Raw genomic sequence first — 25,218 nt, forward strand, 5'->3', positions numbered from 1 at the left:
ATATCAGATGAGCGCCTTGCTTGAGCAGTAACAATCCAACGCACGCGTGAAAAGGGTTGTCTCGAGCTGACTACTGGCGCTTCTATTTGTGGTTGCATTGAAGGGAACCTGAAACAAAATCTCACGCGGATGTCGAGTTTCACCGACAGCCTGTCAGTGTCTCGAGGAAGCCCACAAGAATACAGACAGAGCAACGAACCTCACTGACATCACCGGGCTCTTTTGTTTTATTCCTCTCGTCTTTAGCTCCTCATTCACCCAGAGAGACGGAGCAGGTTTAGTTTACAAAGGAACTTTCTGCTATGTAACCGACTTCCACTACCTACGTCGCATCTTCTTATTGAATTACAAATAAATTCCCCGCCAGCATCAGGCGGCTCAGAGGCTCTGACATGCGGTGTCGTCCCTCTGCTCATAACTTGCGTTCAATCGCACGTAGTTTTATATTCAAATTAATATTCCGTTTTTTTATTTTGAATAAGCAAAGAAATAAAACTTAAGCGCAAACACACCTTACACACGTGTTTGTCAGTTTCGCTAAACCTTCCAGTCATGTGGCACCGATTATTGTAAGAATGCAATTGATTCCTCAAAATGGTGCCGCTATATTCCAGTAATGACTTCCTTGACAAAGACAGAAGCAGCAATCCCAACTAATCTACTGATCCCTGATGAGGCAGGTGACAAAGGGGGGGGGTCGCCATCCTTTTTTGAAGCTGAGAGCTACTTCCGATTATTACTAACACTTCTGAAAGAAAGGAAATTGCTCAATTCACCTTTAATTATGTGTTATTATGAATAAATAACGATATTCGTCCGTGTCAAGAAGCTGATCACGTTAATAATGTCTCACAATAACTATCAACAATGATTTAACAAGGTAGGGAACAGATGAATGACAATGACGTCATCAATGAGGGAGTGATGCAACAATGACCTCATTGTAGCCCGATGCAACACGCCATAAATAAATCTATCAATTGGATCGATCGTGCACCTCAAAGACAACATCCTGTCGCATCTGGACAAATGTTGTTTACGTTTAAACGAGGTAAGAATTGGTGCCAGGTGGCGGACATGTTGGGACGGGATGGAGATGGGCGTGGCAATGGAAGGAAAGGAAAAACAGCACTTACGGGAATTCAATCAAATATGCATCCGAGTCAGGTTTGAGTACTGGCTTTCATGTTTACACCTTTAGAGTCCTATTAAACTGCCTGAACAGGGATTAAAGTCGAGCTAGGTGACGCTACGGTAAACATAACTTTAGGACTAACCTATCATTCACATCAGGACCCAAAGCACCGAGAAGGCCTCCGGGCCGTAGAAATAGTAATAATAACGTAATTACTTATGCAACACCATGCTAGCATGAAAGCGTGCACAGCTAGCGGTGCTGCAAGGTGAAAACATTATTCAGAAACACACGCATTAAAATGGACTTACGTAGCAGAGCTAAAGCAGAAGTCTTACCGAGCTAGTTGTTATTCCCCGGGGAAGTGTCTTCGTTAGACGCAACGCTAAACAAAAAATAACGATATCTTATTAATTTATAATTTTTTATTAAGACACAAAAGCGACGGAGAGCACAGAAAAACAAGTCAGTTCTATCGTATCCTGCCGAAACACTGTCAGACCCTCTCACCGAACCCACCGTCTTCCAGTCACACAAACTCCAGTTGATATTGTTGACATCTCTGTCGGCCAATAGTAACTGTTAGCTCTACGGTAATCCAATCACATTACAGTATTTACTCAAATAAGGCGGGGCGTTGGCGTTGTGGTGGGTTAGTGTTTAGTCCTGTGGTAACCTCGCTGTTCCTATTTAGTCACCCTCCCCTTCGGATTGGACCGCAAAGTCGGCCGTGTTCTTATTTGCCGCGGAGGGAGGACGTACATTCTGACACAACAGCAACACTGGAAGTCATCTGAGTTACTGGCAGAGCCGACGTCATCAAGAGTTTAATAACAGCAGCGCTCCTCGTTATTGACCTGCTCTAAAGGTTATTCAGCAGGTGATTTACTCACGCATGGCCTTTCACAGTAGGTAAGCAAAGAATATATATATATATATGAAAAATGACACATAAAAAATAGACATTATATGTGATTCGAGAAGCTTTTATTCATATAGAAGATTTTGGCACACAACAGAATAGGCAAACTTTGCTCATAAGCTCATTATCTCAGTGTGAATCAAAAGCAAGTACAATTGTGTGTCACATTGTGTTGCAGCAGTTTTAGCATTAAAATGAATGCAAGCTGTGCATGACCTAGTTTTTAAAATAACTATAGAAACTCAAAATAAGCCAAAACATACATGAAGGTCAAAACATATTGTCTTTAAAAAAAATTAGAAGTGTTTTAATGTTCGATGTGCAAGACAATCGTTTTTGTCCCAAAAAAAGTGATATATATATATATATATATATTAAAAATCTAGCAATTAAAAGTGTACGCTGAGTTTGAAGGAGCCCCCCCGGCCTCAGGCTTCTTACTGAGGAGAAAACCTCCTCTCCTTTAGGCTTAAACTCTACTTACTTGTTTATATTTTTTTGTTTACCACGTTACATCATTAAGCCGTCTATTAAAGCACAACAACTCCTTGTTACCATATAGTCCTCCTTGCTGCGCATATTGTACATGGCAAAAAAAAAAAAAATTACGCATGACATGTCAATAGCAAAGACTATTTATACCTGTTTTTTTTTATTATAGCCTCATTTATCAGTTCATCAAACCAGCACCGAATAATAATAGTAAATAATAAACATGTAAGTCTGAGATAACCAGTCAGCCCGCAGAATGTTTTAAAAGCTAGCTTCGTTTTTTACTTATTTTTTATTTTTTTTACTGATTTGTACGCTAAAGAGAAGAAAGTATGAAATCATTCTTGTTGGATACAATAAAAAGAGATCAGAAAATGGATCACGTCACAGATTGTGATCATGTCTAGAAAGTCTCTACGACTATACTGTTGTGTCCTTGTGATGAGTTTCCCTCGTCTTCCTCCCCCCCCCCCCCCCCCCCCCCCCTCTTCCTCCTGCAGAGTCGGAACGCTCTACTCGCGTTGGGCCTTCCTTAGGTGGTCTGGCTCCACCATGACCAGCTGAGAGTCCTCAGTCACCTCCAGCAGCGCCTCCATCTCTGGGCCGTCTACACTCACCAGCTCCTCTTCATCCAACCCGTTCTCCTCTCCCTCTGGATGGCCGTCAGCTTTGGTCACCTCCACCATTTCTGTGCTCTGTAGCACCTCCTCCTCCTCTCCCTCGCGGATCTTCTTGACGTGGAAGGTGAAGGGGGGCACGCGGTACACAGACGTCTTGGAGCGGGCGTACATCTGGTGGTCGGGCGTGAGGGACTTCTTCACCTTGTCTTTGGAGCTCTTCATCTTCGCCCTGCGCTCCTGGTTGGGGGTCACGCGGGTCCCGAGCGTTCCGATCTTCTTCTCCAGGTTGTGCCGGGTCTTCTCCAGGTTGTCGCGGGTCTTCTGCCTGGTCTTCTCCAGGTTGTCGCGGGTCTTCTGCCTCGTCTTCTCAAAGTTCTCCATGGTCTTTATCTTGGTCTGCTCCATTTTCTCTTTGGAGAAGGCTTTCTTTATGTTGTCCACTTGCTGCTTGGTGCTGCGCTGGATGCGCTTGCTACGAGACTCCTCGATAATCTCCTCGATCTCCACCTCGTCGTCTGAATTGACGTCGGCTTGGACTCCCTCTCGTCCCTCTTCGGGTGTCTGTTCAAGGCCCTCCACGATTTTACCCTCAACGGACTCCCCTGTCTTGGTTTTGGGCATCTTTGGAGGCTTCACTTGGTCCTGTGGGGGGGGGGGGGGGGGGCAAAAACAGAAGACTATTAAAACCACTGCAGAATTAGATTCATGAAACTGAATTACATTTTCCTTTTGACATTTACTGCAACGTGGCGCTGAAGAGATTGTGCGCTATAATTAATTTAAATTAAGAACTTTCATTTAATTATGTCTCGTGAAAATTATCTCCCCGGGAATGAGAAGTTAATGGACTTTGGGAGCGGAAATTAAATTGAAAATATGATTATGTTAATTCCCAGATTCGTGTCATCTCATGAACCTCAGCGAAAGATATCACTGCTTTGTAGCAGGAGCGCCATCTAGTGGTGACAAATCATGACGACAATAATTTCTCATACAGAAACGTGTGCGTCACCTTCAGCGTCATCATCGATCCGCTCGAGGTAACGTCATCATTATCAGCAATGACGAGCCTTATCTCCTAACTGCTCCTTTCATCTGCAAAATGTCCAAACATTTGCTCCTTTTGCCTGAACAATGTTTGAAACCCAAACATTCCTTTCCGGTGATAAAAGACAATGTTTGATCTGTTTGCTTGAAGAAAAAAGACAAAAAAAAGACAGAAACAATAAACCGCTTGTCTAGTATAGTTTATTTGTGTTTTTCATCTCCTCATCTTGGCAGCTCTAATCAGTTCTGAAGCGAGCATCATCTCCATTAAGTCTCATTTGTGCCTTAATCACTATCGATTAAAACCCGCCTCCTAAAACGTTATATATATATATATATATTTAAAAAAAAAAACGTTTTAAACATTTGACTAAAGAGCAGAAAAGTTTCCAGCTGATGCAATGGGAAAAAAAATCACTTTTTCTTTTATCTCCTTCCTATAAAGCTATAAATTAGATTTTTATACTCATACTGACATAAAAAGTTTGCAAAATCACGTGATCTGCACATCCCCCCCCCCCCCTAATATTTCACATATTTCCACACAATCCTTTGCATTAAAGCGATATTGCCTCCTAATCTGGTACCATGTAAGGTGGGGGCCCACCCTGGCCTGCATGGCCCACCCGCCCGCTCCGTGTGGGTTTATTTTGGGCTTGCCTTTCCCCTCTCTCTGGATTCCATTTGCTATTCTCTGGCTGTGGGCCACCACCCCCTACTCCTCACAGCAACAGATAAACACAGAGCCGCGTCGCCGTGGCAACCACCTGTTCGTGTTGTCTCTGGCTGCTGGTTAAATATACGTGGATGAGCAGCTGCGGTTCTGATTCAACAATATGTTGGCACGAGGTCGTCGCTTGTCGTATTAGAATAAAACTAGAATAAATGCTGCAGCTGCTTTGCAGACATGCGCAGAAAACACAGGTACAAATAATAATCTAAAAAACACCTGAGCAGGTGACCTCACGTGTCTCGTGGGTGGCGTGGGAGAGTTTGGCTGGCTGATTTGAGTGGCAAGCCAGAGTGTGTTAATCACACACTGTAAAAAGAAGAGTTTCTCTTGTGTTCGTGGAAAAAAAACCCAGCAGCAACATTTTTGTTTGCTGACACACGTTATATTTACAGCTTTCTTTTTTTCCATGGAGGCTTGAATAGGAAGCTTCCGCAGCAGTGTGTGTGTGTGTGTGTGTGGGGGTGGGGGGGGGGGCGCAAAGCATCCTCGGAAAAACAGCGTTCACGTAGAACAGAATGAAAATCAACAAGCCAAGTCTGGTAATATTAGTCCCTCATGAATATGTACAGGAATAAACCTGAGATGGAAAAATGATGACGTCAGCGCGTCACGTTTGGATCCCCCCGACTGGTTTAGGAAGCGGGGATGAGGATGTGTTACCTTCCTCTCTCCTCCCACCTACCAGTGATGGGGGGGGGGGATCAAACCTCTATGTGTGTGTGTGTGCGTGGCCGGGGGGGGGGTGACGTCTTCTCTCTGCGATGAGAGAGGGAGTCTGTTGCTAATTGCCTCCTTCCTCAGAGAGCGGAGCGAATCCTGCCGCGTGGAAAAAAAAATAGCTCCAAAGTGTGGAAACTCTCTCTGAAGGTTTACAGTGTTTGTGTGGGAGCGCTTGATTTGCTCGGACAAGCCAGGAATTGTGGCCGGGGGGGTGGGGGGTGGCAGATGCAATAAAAATAAAACCCCCTTCAGGACCGGTGGGAAAGATTTTTGACATACAGATAATCTACTTTCTCCTTTTAAATGTATCCTCATATTTAAGGCGTCCGTTTAACAGCAGCGTTTCCATTTTTAAAACTGCATTCTCTCTCTCTGACTCACACACACACACACACACACACACACAAAGTCTCCAGGATAATTTAATGACTGTTACCACGGGCAACGGAGCAAACAGAGGCTCTCATGTAAGCAGCTCAGAACAGGAGACCACAACCTCTCTCCATCCCCCTCCTCGGCCTCTCTGCCTGCTTTCTGTCTGCTCCAATATTCCCTCTTTGGATGCGAGAAGTCGGTCAGAAATATGAAGTATTGCCTCTTCTGCAGTGTCCATCCCAAGGCGGCTACTCCTGGTTCGATCCTGGTGTATCGTCATCCCAAATTCTCTAATGAAATAAATGAACACCTGAACGGTTAGAAAGAGAAGCGAAGTCTACTTTTGGTTTGCATAACTAAGCTGCGCGTAAATCAACATTTGCGTTCCTGATCCACGCACGCTCATCCAGCCGCTCTCTAGCACGCGTGGCGCATAAACACACGGGGGGGGGTTCCTTTTAAGGCAGTGTGATAAAAAGCCTCTCCGCGGTGAGTCAAAGGAGCAGCTGCCTGATCCCGTCCAGTCCTTCCTCGCAGCTGCGTGCTGTCGCTTCCACAATGAGTGATATCAGAAGATTGGCGTGGGGGGGGGCAGAGGTGGATGTTGGCATGTCAGAGCCCCCATGTGGAGGCCATGTGACACTTTGACCCCCAAATTGTGCTTTAAGGCTAAATGAAGGGCCTTAAAGTGCTCATTAATGATGCGCCCGGCTGCGTCCTGCATGCGTCCGGCCGGCGCAGCAGTGAGCCCACCGTGCCCACTGTGATTGTGCGTTTCTATCCCAGTGATTTTCACACGTGTTTGACCCTGGAGGGCGGGAAGCCCTTTCCCACCCTCCTCATGCAGAAGTTTGCAGCTACAGCAAACGGAATATGTAACCATAACTTTTCCTTGAGTCGGAAAGCAGGAGATGGAAGAAAGGGCTCAACTTCCATGAAGTGCGGCACCTTTCTGCGCAAAATTAAGAACCAATTTAAAAAAAACTTAAAGGACGACGTGAAGAGCGGGTGAAGTGAGGCCATGAAGAAAACGCCAATTTCAATAAAGCAGCGGGCTTTAAAGTGAAGGAAAATATAACTACTGGATTACATTAGGACGAATCGTTCCAACTAGAAACGCGGTTCTGAGAAGGAAACCGATCAGTCACCAACACCGCGTCACCTTGAACTGAATCAAACCTTTATTTGTGCGACACGGAACAACTTTAGCTGGAAAATCTGACATACTGCAAACAGGTGAAGTAAGTCTGTCTGCGTTTGTTAGTTATTTAACAGAATATAGCTACAAAAAAAGTATATTATATTATTGATTGATTTCCTGCAGAAACAATCACATTTTACATTAAATGAAATACCCTTTCTTACTTACTTAAATGATAAGTGCTTCCTTTAAGTTAACTGGATTTAGGATGAACCCTGTTTAGCATGTTAGCTCAGTCAGTTTATGTGTGGAATGTTTTGGGGCTGTGGGAGGAAACCATAGCAACCCTGCATGGACGAACATGCATAGAAAGGCCTAAAGTTAGGATCCAAGCTATTCAACAGTTTAACAGAAACTTGTTTTATCAAGAAAAATACATTTCAGAACCAAATTAAGTTCACCAACACGGTGCAATCTAAATCTGTCATTTTCACAATCTTTTAGATTTTTTTTCCAGACTAAAACAAGCACGATTGATGTTTGCAAAATATTCTCTCTCTCTCAATAGCCAAACAAGGACAAGCGTCCTTTCCTTTGATTTGTGATTATTTGTTTTGAGCTTCATATCATCCACATTTGGTCAAATATTCCAAGAACAGCATATTTCAAGTTCCAAGACGCCCGAGGTTGCTGCCAAAACTGGTAAGATAAGAGAGGGAAATCATCAGAAATATACATATTTGCTTTGTTGAGAGTTAGATAAGGAGAAATAAAAAATGAAGTTAAAAAACAGAAAGAAAATACGGCAATTAAATTAAAGGTGCTAGACGAGCTGCAGGATTAACAATCTCATTCAACATGAAAGAAAGTACGAGTTCCAAAAATGCTCAACTATTCCTTGCACTAAATGTAAAAGTCTCTCTTGCGTGTCTTCGTAACACAACTCTCCCCCAGGCTCCTGCTTCTCATTAGATTCTGCAGTCCTGGAATGTAACTGAGTAAACTTCTCTTGACTCTTTTCATTCATGTGACTTCATACATCACTACATCTCAATAAATGTGAATTTATTCCCTCCTATGTTTGTTACTTCTCAGTTAACTACCCCCCCAGTAAGACCTATAGCTAATATCCAAATACCTCTTTTGACACCTGCATTGATATTAAGTCATATGTAATTGTGGGATATCTTTTCTTTTTATTACGTTAATGTCAATCTGCATTTAAAATGTTGGAACAACTTCCTGCCTGCAGAGGCTCACACTTCGCTGAGTTCCAGAACATATGCTGACACGCAGCGGTGAAATGTGGAGCCCGTCAAATATCTTTCCACCCAGGCCAGGGGGAAAGGGACAGAGGAGTGAGACAACATGGGGCACAAATGTTGTAAGCAAATGCTGAATGGGCTGCGCCTTTGGTTCTGAATTAGACGCCGGTGTGGGAATAGAACCGGCTAAGATGATAGTGGGAGTGATAGCAGAGATGCATAGAGAAGAAAAGGAGTTCCAGAGGGCATGTTGGCAGGAGCAGGAAGGGAGATGCCAGTGGGATGAATCACAGCGTTTACTTATAGCTCCGCTTGTTTTCGGTGTGCTTTTTGATCGAGTTGGTTCTGCCCAGTTTACAGCAGCAGTCAAACATTTGGGCGTAATTTCCCCCCCAAGTCCTCAGCCTGCAAGCGGCGACTATTCTCCTTATAAGAGCCGAGACCATATTCAGAGGTTCTGTCAAATGAAAGCCCTGCAGGCTGCAGCGTCTGGAGTAAGAGTTACTGCGTGCACGCTCTGCGTTTGGGGCGGTGTCGAGGCTTGTTGGTTGCAATCGGAGCTCAGGAGGCTCTGCTCTAGGTCGGTGTGGAATAAGCAGACTGCAACTGAGAAGTCACGCCTCCCCTTGATGGAGCTGGCCATATGGCTATCGCCGTCCGGATTCCAGGCCGGTGTACAGTCTCACACTCTGGTGAACATGGGCTATCGCATTCCTTTAAAGGGATTAATCCTTGTAATGAATTAGATAATGTGCACAAACCGCCACAATCAGCCCGACCAGCAAACTACAGTTCAAGCACAATCATCTAATCATCTAAGAAGTAAAGGCTACTTTGCACCAAAAATATCTGCAAGAACTGTCAGTGGCAGAATTGCATTGTGGGTCATGTAGGAGCTGTATTTTGAGAGTAATGGAAACGAAGATAGATATCTCTTGTTCTGTTTCATTTGATCAAGGTTATTTTTTGCGATTAAAATTTACTGATTGTGAATTAATTGTTGCTTCCTGTCTGATCAGATAGCTTCGGCTACGCTAACAGAGCAACATCAAGGGAGAGCTAAAGCATGAAGTGAATCCTGTCTCCTGTCTCCTGTCAGAAACTGGAAGAATGAAATAGTTTAAAAAAAACCCTGTTTGCTAACTGATTAAAGAATTACATTTACCTGGTTAAAACAATTTTTACGACCTTTTTCCTCACGGCTTAAAAATGTAGGTGCTACAAAAAGAAGGATGTTTATATTTGCAATCGTAGGACGACACGATCACATTGAATCCTGAAGTGAGAACGCTGTAATAGTATTTGTTACTCATCACCAGTTTGTTTCCTGTCACTTAATTGGACTTGCAAGGTTGTAATTAAAAATATACACAGCAGACGTGAAAATAGGAAGACGAGGCGGCGAAAACATCCTCCTCGTCAGACGGAATGAGGAAAGACACCTTTGTCAGAGGCGAGAACTGGCCGTTTGCAGCCTGTAGCTGCAGACGAGGAAGGAAGTGTGCAACAGTTTCCCTTTACATGCGTCTGAACCCTGCCAATATAAAGGCAATCCTTTCCGCCAAAGCAAAGCAGAACAGTTTCTAATGAGGGTTTCTCTGATGGCGAGGCTGGTTGAGAAACAGTATCAGCATGAGAGCTTTCAAATCTATGCTGACGGATGTCTAAGAAGGGGAGATGGAATGCAACTAAGCACTGCGCACTTTTGAGGCACTTTGCTTGAGTGTTTCCTTTTTAAGGCCATGTTTTGACGGTTTTACTTCCTGCTTCCTGTTAAGATCTTTATAACGAGTCAAAAAGTGAGTTAAATTTTTTTTTACTAGTACAAGTCTTCTTTTTTTTACTGTAATCATGACTGAGCATAAAAATAGAAGTGGGCTCTGCAACCGTTATGTTATAATAGATTGATATAATTATCAATGCCAAAACACCTTAAGTGCATTTTATTATGGCATAAAATATAATTGTATTATTTTCTTTTTGTACTGCTGGTGGCTCCAAAGTTACTGTACGTGGAGGTTAATGTAGGTCCAAGCCTTTCCGTGTCCTGCAGTCTATTCTGAAAGACAGATAGTGTGACAGGACAGAAAAATGTGGAACCAACAATCCCAGCGGCTATCAGTTCAACAAAGCAGAGCGCACGTTCCGACGGCGCCAAAGCAGCGCCGCGAAAACGTTTCACTGGTCTTACTCGCATTTAGCTTAGCTTGACATTTGACACTGTGGGTGAAAGGTGAGATGTCCACTTATAAACACTCATTGCTATTGTACCATACCTGAATCTGAACTCCCAGTCAGAGCCAGGAGGCGTGTCTGACAGAGTGTAAAAAGACGACTCACAGCAGCCTCCTCTGCCAGGAGGAGGCGCCGTCAGATGAGATGAATGCTCCTCCTGGCTATGATTAATGCTTTTAGATTCGGGCGTGGCAGATTCTTTCAAATGGAATCAGGAGCACTAGATGGAACAAGAGTTGGATTTTTTGCACACATAATCTGCCTCAGGTAGCGACTAGTGTGAGGCGCCAGCTTTAGAAGCTGCAATGTTCAAATTCAAGAGGGTCGCAGGACAAAATGCACTCTTGTTCTCATGCTGCGAGGAATTCACACAGGAAAAACTTACATCTTCTTCTCAGGTGGCAGAAACTCGCCAGATATGTGTCGTCGGCGATCTCAGGGGATGGGCGTCGCTTCTGTCTCAAGTGGCTCTTCGTGCCAGTGTTTATAGGACTTCTATTTGTATTCACGCGCGCCAGTCTTTATTTAGTGTCATTGGGTAATCACTAAGTCATGCAAAAAGGGAGAGGTGGCTATCCCCTATCACTATAGGGGTTCAGAGGACTAGTATACATCCCACCTCAGCTTCTGGATAGCGGACCTCTGTGTCTGCCTCATTTAAATCATAGGAAAAAAGCCTTTCAAGCTTTTATGAGATGGAAACCATGAAGCCAAAGCTTTCCTCGCGTACCTCGAGGTATTATTACTTCCCATTTTCACTCCCATTCAACGATCAACTCATTCCACTCTGTCACAGACGATGGAACAACTGTCTCTATTGGTTTTGGTAGATCCTCCACTGCTTTTTGGTACTAACATATTGCAAGTGCAGACTATTTTCTCTGAACCTTGTGTAACCAATTATGTGATTAGAAAGTTCATAAACACACCACAGCCCTCAGTAACCCCCCCCATCCCAGCCTCACCTGAAAGATGAGGACTTTGAAGTTGCGTCTCTTGAGCAGTTCGTTCTCGTTGCTTTCCAGCTTCTTGATCTGGCCCGCCTGCTTCTCCAGGTTGCTGCGGACCGTCTTGACATTGACGCTGACCTTGCGCACCTTTTCCAGCATCTTGTTGACGGTGCTGGCCGTGCCGACATGGTTCTTGGACAGCTTGGACAGCTCCCCTTGGATGACCGACACAGACTTCTCCATAGACTCCTGCCGGGCCTCCAGCCCATTCTGGGTTTGCTGGATCTGATCCACCACCCCGATAATCTTGTCTAGCAGAGACAGAACCATGACCCCATTCATCTGCGCTTCGCTCTTGCCTCCAGCGCCAGCGGCGAACACCGGGTCCCCCTCCTCCTCCTCGGCAGAGTCATCTACTGCCGGCTCTGTGGCTGCACTCACCAGAGCTACCTCATCATCATCATAAGGAACTTCTTCCAGGGCTGCTCTCTCCTTCTTGACACCTGAATCCGCCATGGCTGACATCTCCAACTTCAAATGGCTTGCACGCTCACTAAGGCTAAAAATACACGACTGAAAATCAACCTGCACAAGTTGTGCCGCAGTCCCGCAATCCTTTCTCTTATCGTTCAGACAACTTTCTCAACCGCTTGTTTGCTTCTCCCAAGCCTGCTTTACACTTAAACTTTCTCTTCACCCTCTTCCTGACTCGGTAGGTCTCTCTCTCTCTCTGTGCCTCTGCTCTGGGATGCCAGCCAGCCGAAGGGGAGTGGGGCCTCTCACAGCTGAGGCATGTGTGCCCTGATTCAAATGCCTCTGCTCCCTGTGAAACCACCCAGTCTAACTTTTCCCTTCCTACAGCTCGCCACCCCCCCAGCTCCCACTACTGCTGGAGCTCCACCCAATTCTCTCCCCACAGGGCAGCAGATCTCCAGACTCCACCTTTTCTGGGAGAGGTGAGGACCACCAGGGGCTCGGCCCTGGACCCGAACCTCCATTAAAATGTACATGTCAAAGGGATATTGGGGCTGCTAACCCACTTCTGGAATTTAAGCCTCGAGGCTGTTACAATTCTTCTTGCTCTGGTGTTTTTATGGAAGCTGACAGATTTAGAATCTCCATTTGAGGTTATGGTATGAAACTCTGCAGAGACCTAGTGATCATTGAAGCCAATGAGGAGGGGTTAGCACGCAAACTCTTGTTTGAGAGTTTCTTGTGTTAACCCGTTTGCCTTATTTTGTTTCTAATATTTAATCTCATATTTCTTTATAGTTGGTATTTAATCACTTATTACCACTATGTTGTTTAAAGGAGAATTGTGTGAGTGACGCAATGATGATCAATGATAATTGATTATTCAAGTGAAAGTCCATAAAAATATGGTGCCCAACGTGGCCACTGGGGGTCTCATAAACAGTTATCTTATGAGGGCTTCCGCTTTATTCCACATCTGACCAGAGGGGGCGATGGCGTAGCATTATCAATGCCGACTACCCACAAACCGACAGGAGAAGAAGAAGCGTCCTCCTCGCTAAACCACATAGCTGTCAGCCGAGAGGAAGATAGGAAGGAAAGGCTGAACGCACACAGACGAAGTCCAGCGAAATAGTAAGAAAACGGTGAAAACTATTCTTCGTGAGGGAGTTGAGACTATAAATGATTGGTGTTAACAGTTTTTTACGTTTTAAAGTCTTGCAAGTTTAACATTGAACAACAGGTGCGCTTAGCTTTCGCTGCGCCGCTAAAATTTAAAGGTAAGACTAGGCTAAGTGCTATGTCGCTAGATTAGTTATCAATTTGACTAAATATATGTATAAATATATATAATCCGTACTGTAGTTTACTTTCTGTAGTCATCTCTTTGATCGTTTAGTTGAACGCGACGTTCTAAATAACACCAGCTTAAATCTGAGTAGCCTCCGTCAATGGCAATTTTAAAGTGATCATTTTATCGATAAGATGTTTGGCTCACACCGCGATTGGCTTTTCTACACGATGCCAATACATCGTTAAAGTGGATCGATACAGCGACTGTCTTAATTTGGTTACTTATGATCCATGCAGCTGTTTCACAGATTGCTGCAGGTAAAGGTGCGTCAATCATCGGACATGCGTCTAAATTCAAGCTTATTTTGTGTGTTTTAAAAGAAGCAGATTAAAAACATTACATTTGCATTCCCGGGTTGCAAATGTGGAATGTCGAGGCTCACCGGAGCCACAGATCACATGCTACCTGCTAGTAATCCGCAGTTAAGCCCCGAGAGGCTGGGTTCAGTCGCTTATGCTGTTTATCTTGCAGTTTATTCAGGGAAATCCTTCAGCATAAAAAAAAAAACGTGCTTTCTGTCTGGGTAGACATTTTAGCCTCTGCTGCGCATCTAAAGTCTTAAGCTGTAATGGTGTGTAGAAACCTTTTACATTTTGAAGCGTAACTTCACGACAGTGTTAATCACGAGATCAGATCGGCACGGGAAGGTGCAGAGAAAAAGAGTTCAACGTCGATCTTCTGTCTCTGGAGGTTTCTGGCTCATCCGACGAGGCCGAGCGCTCGCACCCTCCACCCTTCATCCGCGATGGGGGAACTCTTCCGGAGTGAAGAGATGACTCTGGCTCAGCTCTTCCTCCAGTCGGAGGCTGCCTACTGCTGCGTCAGCGAGCTGGGAGAGATCGGACTGGTGCAGTTTCGTGATGTAAGTACGCTCTCCCCCCCCCCCCCGCTGCTTGGCGTGGAAGGCCGCTGCATTAGCCGCGCTGTCGGGAGCGTTCATCATGTGCTTCCAGCTGACCCTTCATTCCACGAGGAAGCTCATTCCTGCGCTCGTCGAGAGGAGCGCTTTGTGTCCTGGAACAGAGGAGCTCTGTGCTTCATCGCCGCTATCAAAGCCGTAGATTTCACTTCAACACCCTCTGCCAGTTTAAACTAATGTTCAAGTGAAAAGATGAAGATTCGTTTTCTTATTTCTAAAAATTATTTCGTTTTCCAAAAACCCTGCTGACCTCGGTCCTGCAGACCGGGGTCCCCGTTGACTCCGTGTATATTTATCTATATATATATATATTTATATCTATATATTAGCATAGATTCTGCCATTCCAATGTTTCATTACGTTTTCAGTTGATTTGCTCTCATTTACATCTCTCTGTTCTGGATTTCATGAGCGCTCTTTCAAAAATAAAAGCCAATATTTGGGCTCAGAGGACACATCTGTCTACAATATATATCTAATAAATGAGAGCGATTTATTGAGCTCACATCTGCCACGGGGCCTTCATTTAAAGAACGGAGTATCGGGTTTGGTCGGTGCAGAACTTAAACGCGAGCAGAGCAAACGCTTGTGGAGCGCAGGTGATCCGTTCGCTCCTCTCGTTACATGATTAAAATGCCCGGAGCACAGCGTGACCCAATTTGTGTCTTGTAAAGGTTGGTTGCCTTTGTTGTTTGTCGACTTGTGCGCACACACACACACACACACACACACACCATTTTTACATTCTTGTATGTGGTGGAAAGGTCTGTTTGTTTTCATCTATTCATTCTTATTCTGGCCTGTTTGTCTAAATATCATCACCCATATCATCACCATAAAAATATAACGCAGATGCTTCCTTGAATTTCCTGAGAACTAAATGATGCCAGAACCGAAGCTTTTACCCGCTGGAGAGGAACATCCGTGGCTTAAAGTGGCAATTTGTAAAGAAACAGACATTTAATTTTTGCACAATGGTGTAACGGTAAATAAAGATGTTCTCTTTTTGATTCAAACAGAAGTAATTTCAAAACCAATATTGTCTTTGGTTCCTTTCCCGCTTGTTTTAGCACACTTCCTGATCGTTTAAAAAACAAACAAAAAAAATGTCACCAGTGCAACTCTGTTATCTTTTCTTTTCTGTTTCAAAAGTCACTTTGACAAGAGACTCCTCGGCTTTATCTTCACGCAAGAGACTCCTCGGCTTTATCTTCACGTTTTCTTCTTCTTCTATTGTCGTAGTTAAATCCGGACGTGAATGTCTTCCAACGAAAGTTTGTCAACGAAGTACGACGATGTGAGGAGATGGATCGCAAACTGAGTGAGTGTTCTTCCACTCGGGTTATTAGCAGGACCGGCCGGATGTTCACCTGCACCGGTTTCCCCTGCACCGGTTTCACCTGCACCGGTTTCACCTGCACCTGTTTCCCCTGCACCGGTTTAACCTGCACCTGTTTCCGCTGGTCCCCACAGGATTTGTGGAAAAAGAAATAAGGAAGGCCGACATTCCGGTAGTTGACACGGGAGAGAATCCCGAAGTTCCCTTTCCGAGAGACATGATTGATCTGGAGGTGACTGCGCTTCCCTCTTTAAAGATGAGCCCTTCGTCGTGTGCTCGTCTTCCTCTGAAACGACGCCCCTCTGCTGAATCCGCCGTGTTTTTTTCTCCAGGCCACGTTTGAGAAGCTGGAGAACGAGCTGAAGGAAATAAACACCAACCAAGAAGCCTTGAAGAAGAACTTCCTGGAGCTGACCGAGCTGAAACACATCCTCCGGCGCACGCAGCAGTTTTTCGACGAGGTCAGCTCGAGTGTGAATGCAGCTCTTGCAAAGCGATTCCGACCCGAACCGGACCCGGTCTTAACATTGAGCTACCGTCACCGTGTTAACGGGCCTAGCTCCGCCCCTTTGACCAGAACCCTTTTTAACGCCCGGCCGTTTACGGTTCACCTTCGTGTTCTGCCGTTCCTGTTGGAACCCTAACGAGACCGTGCGCAGATTTAATTCATTCACTCGCCAGAACAAAGCCTTGCTCGACGACCTTTGACCCGAATCCGCTCCACTTCATTGCCTTCACAAGCAAAAGTCCTCTTTTACGAGTTGATGTCGGTGTTAAGGTAAATGATTGAGCCGAACCCGAAGCTGTTTAGCCAGGGGGGTGGGGTGGGGTAGGGTGGGGGGGGGGGGGGGGGGTGTAGGGGGGTGCAGTTACCACAGGGAACGTTTTCCTCTGAAGCTAACGAGCTAACTGGCTTTCGTGCAGATGGAGGATCCCAGCTTGCTGGAGGAGTCGTCCGTTCTCGTGGACCCCTTGGATCTGACCCGAGGGCCTCCTCTCCGGCTCGGGTGAGGCCGGGTTCTAGTTTCAATCTGCTGGTCTACGATGCTTTCAGCATCCTCCCTTTCACTTTAAGGAGTTCTAGCAGAGGTTGCTAAACGTTAACGGTTATGGAAGCTGAATTTACTGCTCAAGCAGAAATTGCAACTCAGAGTTTATGTCCGTGTTTTACGGTCCGGGCTACGAGAAGCTTTACTGAGGAGGTAACTTTCAGCGGTTTTAGGGTGACAACCTCCGACCAATCATTAACCTACAGAATCCCTGACAGTGACTTTTCCCCTTCCAGGTTCGTAGCTGGAGTCATTGGCCGGGAAAGAATTCCCACATTTGAGAGGATGCTGTGGAGAGTCTGCCGAGGAAACGTGTTCCTCAGGCAGGCGGACATCGAAGACCCTCTGGAGGACCCGACTACGGTCAGTACCGTCTGATAAGCTCGAGCAGCGCGGGCTCATCTAGCGCCTCCTGGGGTTCTAACCGTGCGACGCTTCCACAGGGCGACCACGTCCACAAGTCTGTCTTCATCATCTTCTTCCAAGGAGATCAGCTGAAGAACAGAGTGAAGAAGATCTGTGAGGGGTAAGAGGACCGGCCAGCGTCGACGTTGATCCAGATCCTGATCCTGATCCTGATCCTGATCCGCGTTTCCTCCCCTTGTCTTTAGATTCAGGGCCACTTTGTACCCGTGTCCAGAGACTCCCCAGGAGAGGAAAGAGATGCTGGCAGGAGTGAACGCACGCATCGAGGACCTGCAAATGGTAAAGGATGATGCGACCACAGATAATCCTCAGGGAGCGCCCTGGACGAGGAAGCGTGTCCAGATATTCGGATGTCGTACGACCTCCTTAACGGGGCCGAGGTTTAAATACACTTCTGGTTTGACTTTTCTATTTCCAGTGCTGTGTTTCTGATTGTAGTACACACAATGAATTGATTTAGATATATTTAGAAGCTAAATGTTCTAATCCATTAGATTTATATTCTGTTTAGGACAGGCTCAAACAGAATGTCAGGAATTGGGTTTGGCCCCCGCTGTGGACATTTGTCTCTTCCCTCCGGGCCTTTTGAAGATAAGCTTCCAACAGCTGTCGGGACGCAGCCGAAAGTTATTCACTCTTTCCTTTTTATTCATCATTTCTTTAAGTTAAACTCCGCTCGGCTAAAATGTGAATGAGATTAAGATCGATTCCATTCTGACCGTCCCGTCTGCTCGTCTCCTCCCGAAGGTGCTGAACCAGACCGAGGATCACAGGCAGCGGGTCCTGCAGGCGGCGTCCAAGACGGTGAGGGTGTGGTTCATCAAGGTGAGGAAGATGAAGGCCATCTACCACACCCTCAACCTGTGCAACATCGACGTCACCCAGAAGTGTCTGATCGCCGAGGTTTGGGGTCCCATCTCCGACCTGGACTCCATCCAGTTCGCTCTTCGTAGGGGGACGGTGAGTAAGAGACTCGTTTAAGTTTCCTGTGCGGTTGCCAAGGAAACCGCCTTACATGTACGCAGCACTTGCAGTAAGGTGCTGAATGTAGCAGGACCAGTTTGAAGTTTGTTTGTTCTAACGGGGCGTTCCCTCGGCACCGACCGGTCGTACAAAAACATGCAGGCGCTAATTAAAAATACGCAAGAAAACAATTCCGGCTGCAGAACCGGGCCCGTAGTTGGCCCGCGTTGGGGGGCGGAGCTAAGCAGATCTCTGACCTCTTCATTGACCTTTCCACTCGTAAGTCGGTGACGGGAAACCCAAGAGCGCCCCCCCCCCTTTTGTTGCCTTTGACCTACAGGAGAAGAGCGGCTCCACTGTGCCTTCCATCCTCAATCGGATGCAGACCAATCAGACTCCGCCCACCTACAACAAGACCAACAAGTTCACCTCGGGCTTCCAGAACATTGTGGACGCCTACGGAATCGGGAGTTACCGTGAGATGAACCCGGGTGAGCCTGCGTCACGCCTTTCTTTCAACGCCCACGCGGCGTTCTCGCCGTCGCGGCGTGGTACGTTTTCACTCATTTGTGGTTTCGCCTCCCTCCCCCCCCCTCCAGCGCCGTACACCATCATCACCTTCCCCTTCCTCTTCGCCGTCATGTTCGGCGACATGGGCCACGGCGCGCTCATGACCTGCGCTGCCCTCTACTTGGTGCTGAGAGAGAGCAGGCTGATGGCCCAGAAGACCGACAATGAGGTATGTGGCCCCGCCCCGCCCCATCTCGCCGCCTCTGCCTCCGCCTGTCTCGCTGCCGTCGCCTCATCCGAGGAAGCCGTTTGATTTGTCTCCCGATCCTCCTGCGGCAGATGTTCAGCATGGTGTTCGCCGGGCGCTACATCATCCTGCTGATGGGCGTCTTCTCCGTCTACACCGGGATCATCTACAACGACTGCTTCTCCAAGTCGCTCAACGCCTTCGGCTCCGGCTGGAGCGTCAGACCGATGTTCGACCGGAGCGCAGGAGGCAACTGGACGTGAGCGCCGTCGGTGTGGGAAGCAGCGATTCGCGCCACGAGACTGATCCGGGTTCTCGTCCTCCTTTTTGTTTTGTTTTTTTAGGATTAAAGATGTAGAAGACAATAAAATCTTGCAGTTGGACCCGGTCGTGGGCGGAGTGTTTAAAGGGCCGTACCCCATCGGCATCGATCCGGTGAGTGTCTCTAGGTCGCTAAAGCTAGCCACACCGCTAGCAACCCGCTAGCATTCACCTCATTCCTGGTCGGATTATTCACTGAATGATGTTCACTCCCACCTTTAACCCTTTCCTCCCCTTAGATATGGAACATGGCCGCCAACAAGTTGACCTTCTTGAACTCATTCAAGATGAAGATGTCCGTCATCCTGGGAGTCACCCACATGATTTTTGGAGTTTGCCTCAGTCTCTTCAACCGCCTGTGAGATCCCCCCCCCCCTCCTCTCGTATCTCCTCTCGCGTCCGTCCTGTCACCTTGACGACGACGCGATCGCTTCTCCTTTTCTGCAGGTACTTCAAGAAGCCGCTGGACATCTACTTGGGGTTCATCCCGGAGATCGTCTTCCTGACCTCGCTGTTCGGCTACCTAGTCATCCTGATCTTCTACAAGTGGATCTCGTACGACGCTAGCATGTCGAAGGTTGCTCCCAGCATCCTCATCACCTTCATCAACATGTTCCTCTTCCAAGAGCATCGAACCCGGCAACGCTCTCTACAGCGGACAGGTCGGATATACGCTCGCATCCGCTCCTGTGATCCAAAATGAGTTGATGTAAATCAGGGGTGGGCAAACTTTTTGACTCGCGGGCCACAATAGGTTCTAAAATTTGACAGAGGGGCCGGACCAAGAACAGATGGATGGAGTATTTGTGTGAACTAATATAAATGACACATGAAAGCTATTGCATTAAAGGATTTGGCCTTTGACAGGCAGCATTACAGGGAAAAGGTCGACTGAATGAGGTTAAATTATAATACAATTTTATTTAATGATATAATTTGGATAAGTTTTGCGGGCCGCATTAAAAAGACCAACGGGCCGCATATGGCCCCCGGGCCTGGGTTTGCCCATGTCTGATGTAAATCAAACGTCTGAAACGCGTCCCCCCCCTCTTCTCCCTCTCCTCAAACGCAGAGGGGCTTACAAATATTCCTGGTGTTGGTCGCCTTGGCTTGCGTTCCCTGCATGCTAATCGTGAAAACTCTGATCCTGCGGAGACAATATCTGTGGCGGAAGAACCTGGTAAAAAAACAAAGCAGCCGCCGCTCAGACGAAGGCGACCGTTCCGAAGGGAATAAAGCAACCGCTCTTCCGTTTCAGGGTACGCAGAACTTCGGGGGATCCGGGTGGCCAACGGGCCGACCGAGGACGAGGCTGAAATCATCCAGCACGACCAGCTGGCGCTAAATTCCGAAGACGAGCATGAGGTAAAAGACACGCCTCCTTTAGTTCTGGCAGGTCGTCGGTTTGAGTCGGGTGTAACGGATCTCCCCCCCCCCCCCCCCCCCCCCCTGCACGGTTGTGAATATTTCAGCCCCTCGGCCGCGGCGGAAACACGAGGGCCGGCTCGTGTTTCCGCCGCGGCGATTAAAAGAATTCATTATGGATGACGGGAGGAAGATCCCGACCGATCTGTCATTCTCGGGGGTGTTTCCTTTTAAGCCCGACAGGAAGCGGCTGCTCAGATTTAAATCGCCTCATTTGACAGCTGAACTGGACTGAAGCATTTCCTGCAGTAACTTTCCTTTTAATTAACTTTTCTATCTCTTCTTTTTTACTGACGTCCGTCTGTCTGTCATTCTGTGTGTGTTCGTTTGTGCTTTCTCAATAACCAAGCGTTGCCTTTTGTCACCTGCTGTCAAGGCGCCTGCGGAGGAAGAGGTAGGACCCCCCCCCTTCTCCTGCATGTCTAGCACATCCATCTGTCTCCCCCCCTCCCCCCGGTTTGCTGCTCTGTCTCTGTGTGGTGTCAGTGTGTGTGTGTGATCGCTGTAAACGTGGGTCGCGGGGATTCTTCAGGCAGCAGGCGCCCTTAGACCCGTGTTTCCTCAAGGATGCGGTGATGTGCATGAGGAATCGGGGGATGCTTTGGGTAACCTCGAATGAGCATGAACTAAGCCAACGTGCCCCCCCCCCCGGGACCAGGACCCAGAGGTTTCCCAGAGGTTTCCCGGTTGCGTTTTGACGTCTCTTTTCCCTCCCACACAGTTTGAATTTGGCGACGTCGCCGTGCATCAGGCGATCCACACGATAGAGTTCTGCCTGGGCTGCATCTCCAACACGGCGTCCTACCTGAGGCTTTGGGCCCTGAGCCTGGCCCATGCACGTAAGTCGCACGCCGCTCAACCGCCCACGATCCACGCTCGGCCGCGGCGGCGGCGGCGCTGAGACGCTTCCCCCCCCCTGTGCAGAGCTGTCGGAGGTGCTGTGGTCCATGGTGATGCACATCGGCCTCGCCTCCAGGAGCCTAGCAGGCTTCGTCCTCCTCTCCATCGTCTTTGTGTTTTTCGCCGTTCTCACAGTCGCCATTCTCCTGATTATGGAAGGGCTGTCCGCCTTCTTGCACGCGCTGCGTCTGCACTGGTAGGTGGGGTCTTTCTCTCTCCTTCAGATCAACGTCGGCCTCAGTTCCTTGGGGAAATGTTTGGGTTGTGATTGATGCGTGTGCAGAACGTTTATGTTTCTACTCTCACCGTGTGGACAGAAACGCGTTTAGCTTCAGTTCTGACGATTCTGAGCGTCTCAGACGTTTCAGGCCTGACGTCACCGAGTTTCCTGTTTTTGAACAGGAACACTTGCATAACGTCTCAAAGGACTACAGGCCTACAGCGCCATCTGCAGGGCGGCTTCTGCACGACAGCTTCTCAGAGGGCTGCAGAGTGTTTGAAATATTTTTGTCTCTCCCCATTATTCAATTGAGGGAACCGGAACCAGATTACTTTTTAATGTTTATAAACTAACAAACAGAAGAGACGCACAGGCCGAACAAAACCCCAGATTCCTCATCACATTGCGTAACAGCACATTCACAGCCAGGGTGTGTCCGCCAGTCGACAATGACACGTTAACAAACCACGGCTGCTCGTTGCCCGCCCCGTTTCCTCGCCTCGCCTGCAGCCTGGAACACGCCCGGTTCTACGCGGAGCATTTTTGCTGCGTTTGTGTTCGTCTGGGATTCCTTTGTTTTGACCACGAGGAGCGTTTGTGGTCGTTACTATTGCCGTCTGGCTTTTCTAAACGTCATCCTGGTTTCACAATCCAGCGGAGCCATTCCGGGACAGCGTCCGGCTGTTTGTACATTCAAATGAAAGTTCCCACACCAATGGCCACATCGAAATATCCCAAGTTGGTGCAGGGGAAATGCGGCCCGCACCTCCCCCATCCACTTCTTCTGCACCAGACGGGCTGAGGTATTCCTGGATCCCTGGTGGAAAGGTCATCAAAGCTTTTTAGTGTTTAAATATAGAACCCGATTCCTTTTCCGGGAGGGAAGCGGCTCAGGTAATTCGGCCCCGACTCCGACTCCGGGAGTCGGGCTGCAGACTGTGGAATGAAGAGCAGGGGTCACCGGCCTGGAACGACCCGCTAAGCTAAACCCAACGTTACTCGGTGGAACGTTTCCTTATTGTTTTTAACCGCCGGCATGGAAATATCCAGGGGACTACACATTAGCTTATTATTGTGTGGTTTCCATGGAAACGTGCTGACGTACCGATGGATCTGTGATGTCTCCTGTCTTAATTTTGACTTTGTCTTCTATTCAGGGTGGAGTTCCAAAACAAGTTTTACAGCGGCCAGGGCGTCAAGTTCCTCCCCTTCACTTTTGAGGGCATCCTGGACGGGAAGTTCGACGACTGAGGTTCTCACAGTTCTTATCAATGATTAGAATTCACATTCTGGAACTCATTCCTTCCTGAGAAAATAATGTCGGTGTCTGTTGTGCGTCTCGTCATTTTTCTTATGTAGTTCAATGTTATTTATAGAATTTATTTTCCCCTTATAAAATCCCGAATGTGTCCCCGACCGATTGCGTTGTCGGATGCGTCCTGATGCAATCCAGTCGTCTTTCCCTTCGTATTGGCAACACTATTCGGTGACGACCGTTCTGCTTTCAAGCACTGATCTCACGAACGGATCTAAAGATCTGAAGGGACTCTGATTTAACTTGCACCATAAATGCAGTTCGTGTTCGATTGTTCTTCATTGTGATCGGCAGAGAGCACGACGGGGAAGCTACGTGGGTGGATCTCCTGTAACGATGCACTAAAATTACTCGACGGTGTCTTTTTTTTTTTCTCCGTTCCTTTGCTGGTTTCATTTCTGTGTGTAAGTTTATTATATAACTGCATGCGGCAGATTCATGTACAGAAGGATCCACAGAAATCAGCTGACGCTGTTAGCTGTGCACCTCTGTCAATAAAGCGGGAAGAGCTGGATCAAGTTGTGCTTATTTTTTCCATGAGAGGATCAGTTGCATTTAAAAGTGAAATTCCAGGTCGTTATTAAATCGGCAGTTTACAAACTTTATAATCTCAGATACTAAATGTATTTTTTTGTGTGAATTTTAAAACATTTTTAAAAGTTCTCAATGAATTTTAACTGCGAGAGTTAAAACATTTAAAGTTATCAATAACACATGTTTGGAACAGTACGAAAATGAATGTGTAATATTACTGAATGATTTTATGTGAGGAAAAACTCAAAACAATTGAAAGATTGCATTGCAATGTGTTTTCTGTCCTCTGTGGGGCGCTGCTCTACAGTTTGAAGTCATTCTCCAGCAGCGTCTTCTGTTTATTATTACGTCTTGGTTGAAAATTGAAATAGAAACGCATTTACAGTCTGTGACAGATTAATTATTATTACTTGAGTTCCTCTGGCCGTAATGTCCGAAGCGGGGAAAACCGGCTTTCATTTGAGGATCCAGGAGGAAATGTTCCCTAATGACTCACCCTGCACTGGAAATAAAAAGCACACTTATGTATTTAGTCTTTTCCATAAACATGTCATCGATCACTGAGCAATCCGTGTATCCGTACACACGCAAACGAGTACAAGTATCCAATTGTGTTCGGTAAAAGGGGTTCTCAGTCCTGTCAAAAACATCAGGTAGGAGTGAACTTTACATCAAAGTAATCAGAGTCAAAAGGTTTAAACATACTTTCAGGACCCCAGGAATTCCAATTAAATATTCCCTTAACCCATCCTGAGCCACTTGAAGTTTTTTTGAAGTGTCAACATTAACGGCGTTCCATGATTCCCGTCTCTGTTGTTAAAACCTTTTAAGCCACTGTGGGATCGGGGGGAACATCGTGTTCTCCATCCTGTGAGGAATGGCTGCCATTAGCCACAACAGCCCAGAGTCATAATGGGGGCCCTGTTTATTTATCCTAGTTTATATTACACAAGCTCATTTGACTTCCAAATTTCCCAGCGTGTCTTGTGTGGCCAGAGGTGAAAGCGGGGCTTGAATCAGAACCGCAGGAATCCCGCCGTGTTTACGCTGAGGGAGCCGCGACTTTGCAGGATCTAAGGGTTGACCCCAATGAGGCCGTCCTGTTATCTCGGAGGCGCTTGTAGTTCCTTACTTCAACTTTATTCACATGCGAGCCCATTCCTTTACAGGGGCGCGTCACACCTATGCATTTGTTCCTAGGCTGATACCCGCAGTACATCTCCCCCCTTTTAAGCTTAGTGTCCATATCTCTTCTTTTAGACAGAAGAAGAAGAAATAAAACAGGCGACAATTACGCAATTTGAAGTGACAGCTGACTTTTTGAATAATAAGTGCCTTCGATTTGAACACAAATGTTTCCAGGGTGTGGGAAATATTCAAGTTCCAGTTTCATCGCGGTCCGATCCTTGCTGATAAATCGTCTCCGACAGGCCGTGTGGTCGTGGATCTGTTTGTCGGTCCACACAGAAGCAATTCCGTGACTCCTGTAAGGAGTTACTTGAAGGTTTGTGCAGGCATTCCTAGTTCCCAGAGGATGAACCCTTTTATTTGCACATCAACCAACAATGCACAGAAAAGTCCCGGGTC

At 46.9% G+C, this 25,218-nt stretch overlaps 2 protein-coding genes across 2 annotated transcripts; one reads left to right on the top strand and one right to left on the bottom strand.

The window, feature by feature from the left end:
* Positions 1–3,037: 3,037 nt before the first annotated feature.
* On the bottom strand, positions 3,038–12,447 carry cavin1a (caveolae associated protein 1a). The gene is made up of 2 exons (XM_068750026.1): positions 11,651–12,447; positions 3,038–3,811 (listed from the first exon to the last, which is right to left on the bottom strand). The coding sequence occupies exons 1-2, from the start codon at positions 12,158–12,160 to the stop codon at positions 3,062–3,064; spliced, it is 1,260 nt and encodes a 419-aa protein (XP_068606127.1). The 5' UTR covers positions 12,161–12,447; the 3' UTR covers positions 3,038–3,061.
* A 738-nt stretch (positions 12,448–13,185) lies between these two features.
* Positions 13,186–23,611, top strand: atp6v0a1a (ATPase H+ transporting V0 subunit a1a). Its single transcript, XM_068749838.1, is given in 24 exon segments — positions 13,186–13,243; positions 14,154–14,325; positions 15,625–15,703; positions 15,856–15,953; positions 16,054–16,182; positions 16,646–16,728; positions 17,007–17,133; positions 17,214–17,296; positions 17,382–17,475; positions 17,944–18,156; positions 18,500–18,650; positions 18,759–18,898; positions 19,009–19,175; positions 19,261–19,351; positions 19,477–19,595; positions 19,685–19,859; positions 19,861–19,899; positions 20,310–20,417; positions 20,496–20,514; positions 20,517–20,602; positions 21,012–21,056; positions 21,384–21,501; positions 21,587–21,758; positions 22,940–23,611. Coding segments are annotated over 23 exon segments (2,547 nt in total). The 5' UTR covers positions 13,186–13,243; positions 14,154–14,208; the 3' UTR covers positions 23,034–23,611.
* The last annotated feature ends 1,607 nt before the right edge of the window (positions 23,612–25,218 follow it).

The sequence above is a fragment of the Brachionichthys hirsutus genome, chromosome 16 (assembly GCF_040956055.1).
Source record: "Brachionichthys hirsutus isolate HB-005 chromosome 16, CSIRO-AGI_Bhir_v1, whole genome shotgun sequence".
NCBI classification, from domain to species: Eukaryota; Metazoa; Chordata; class Actinopteri; order Lophiiformes; family Brachionichthyidae; genus Brachionichthys; species Brachionichthys hirsutus.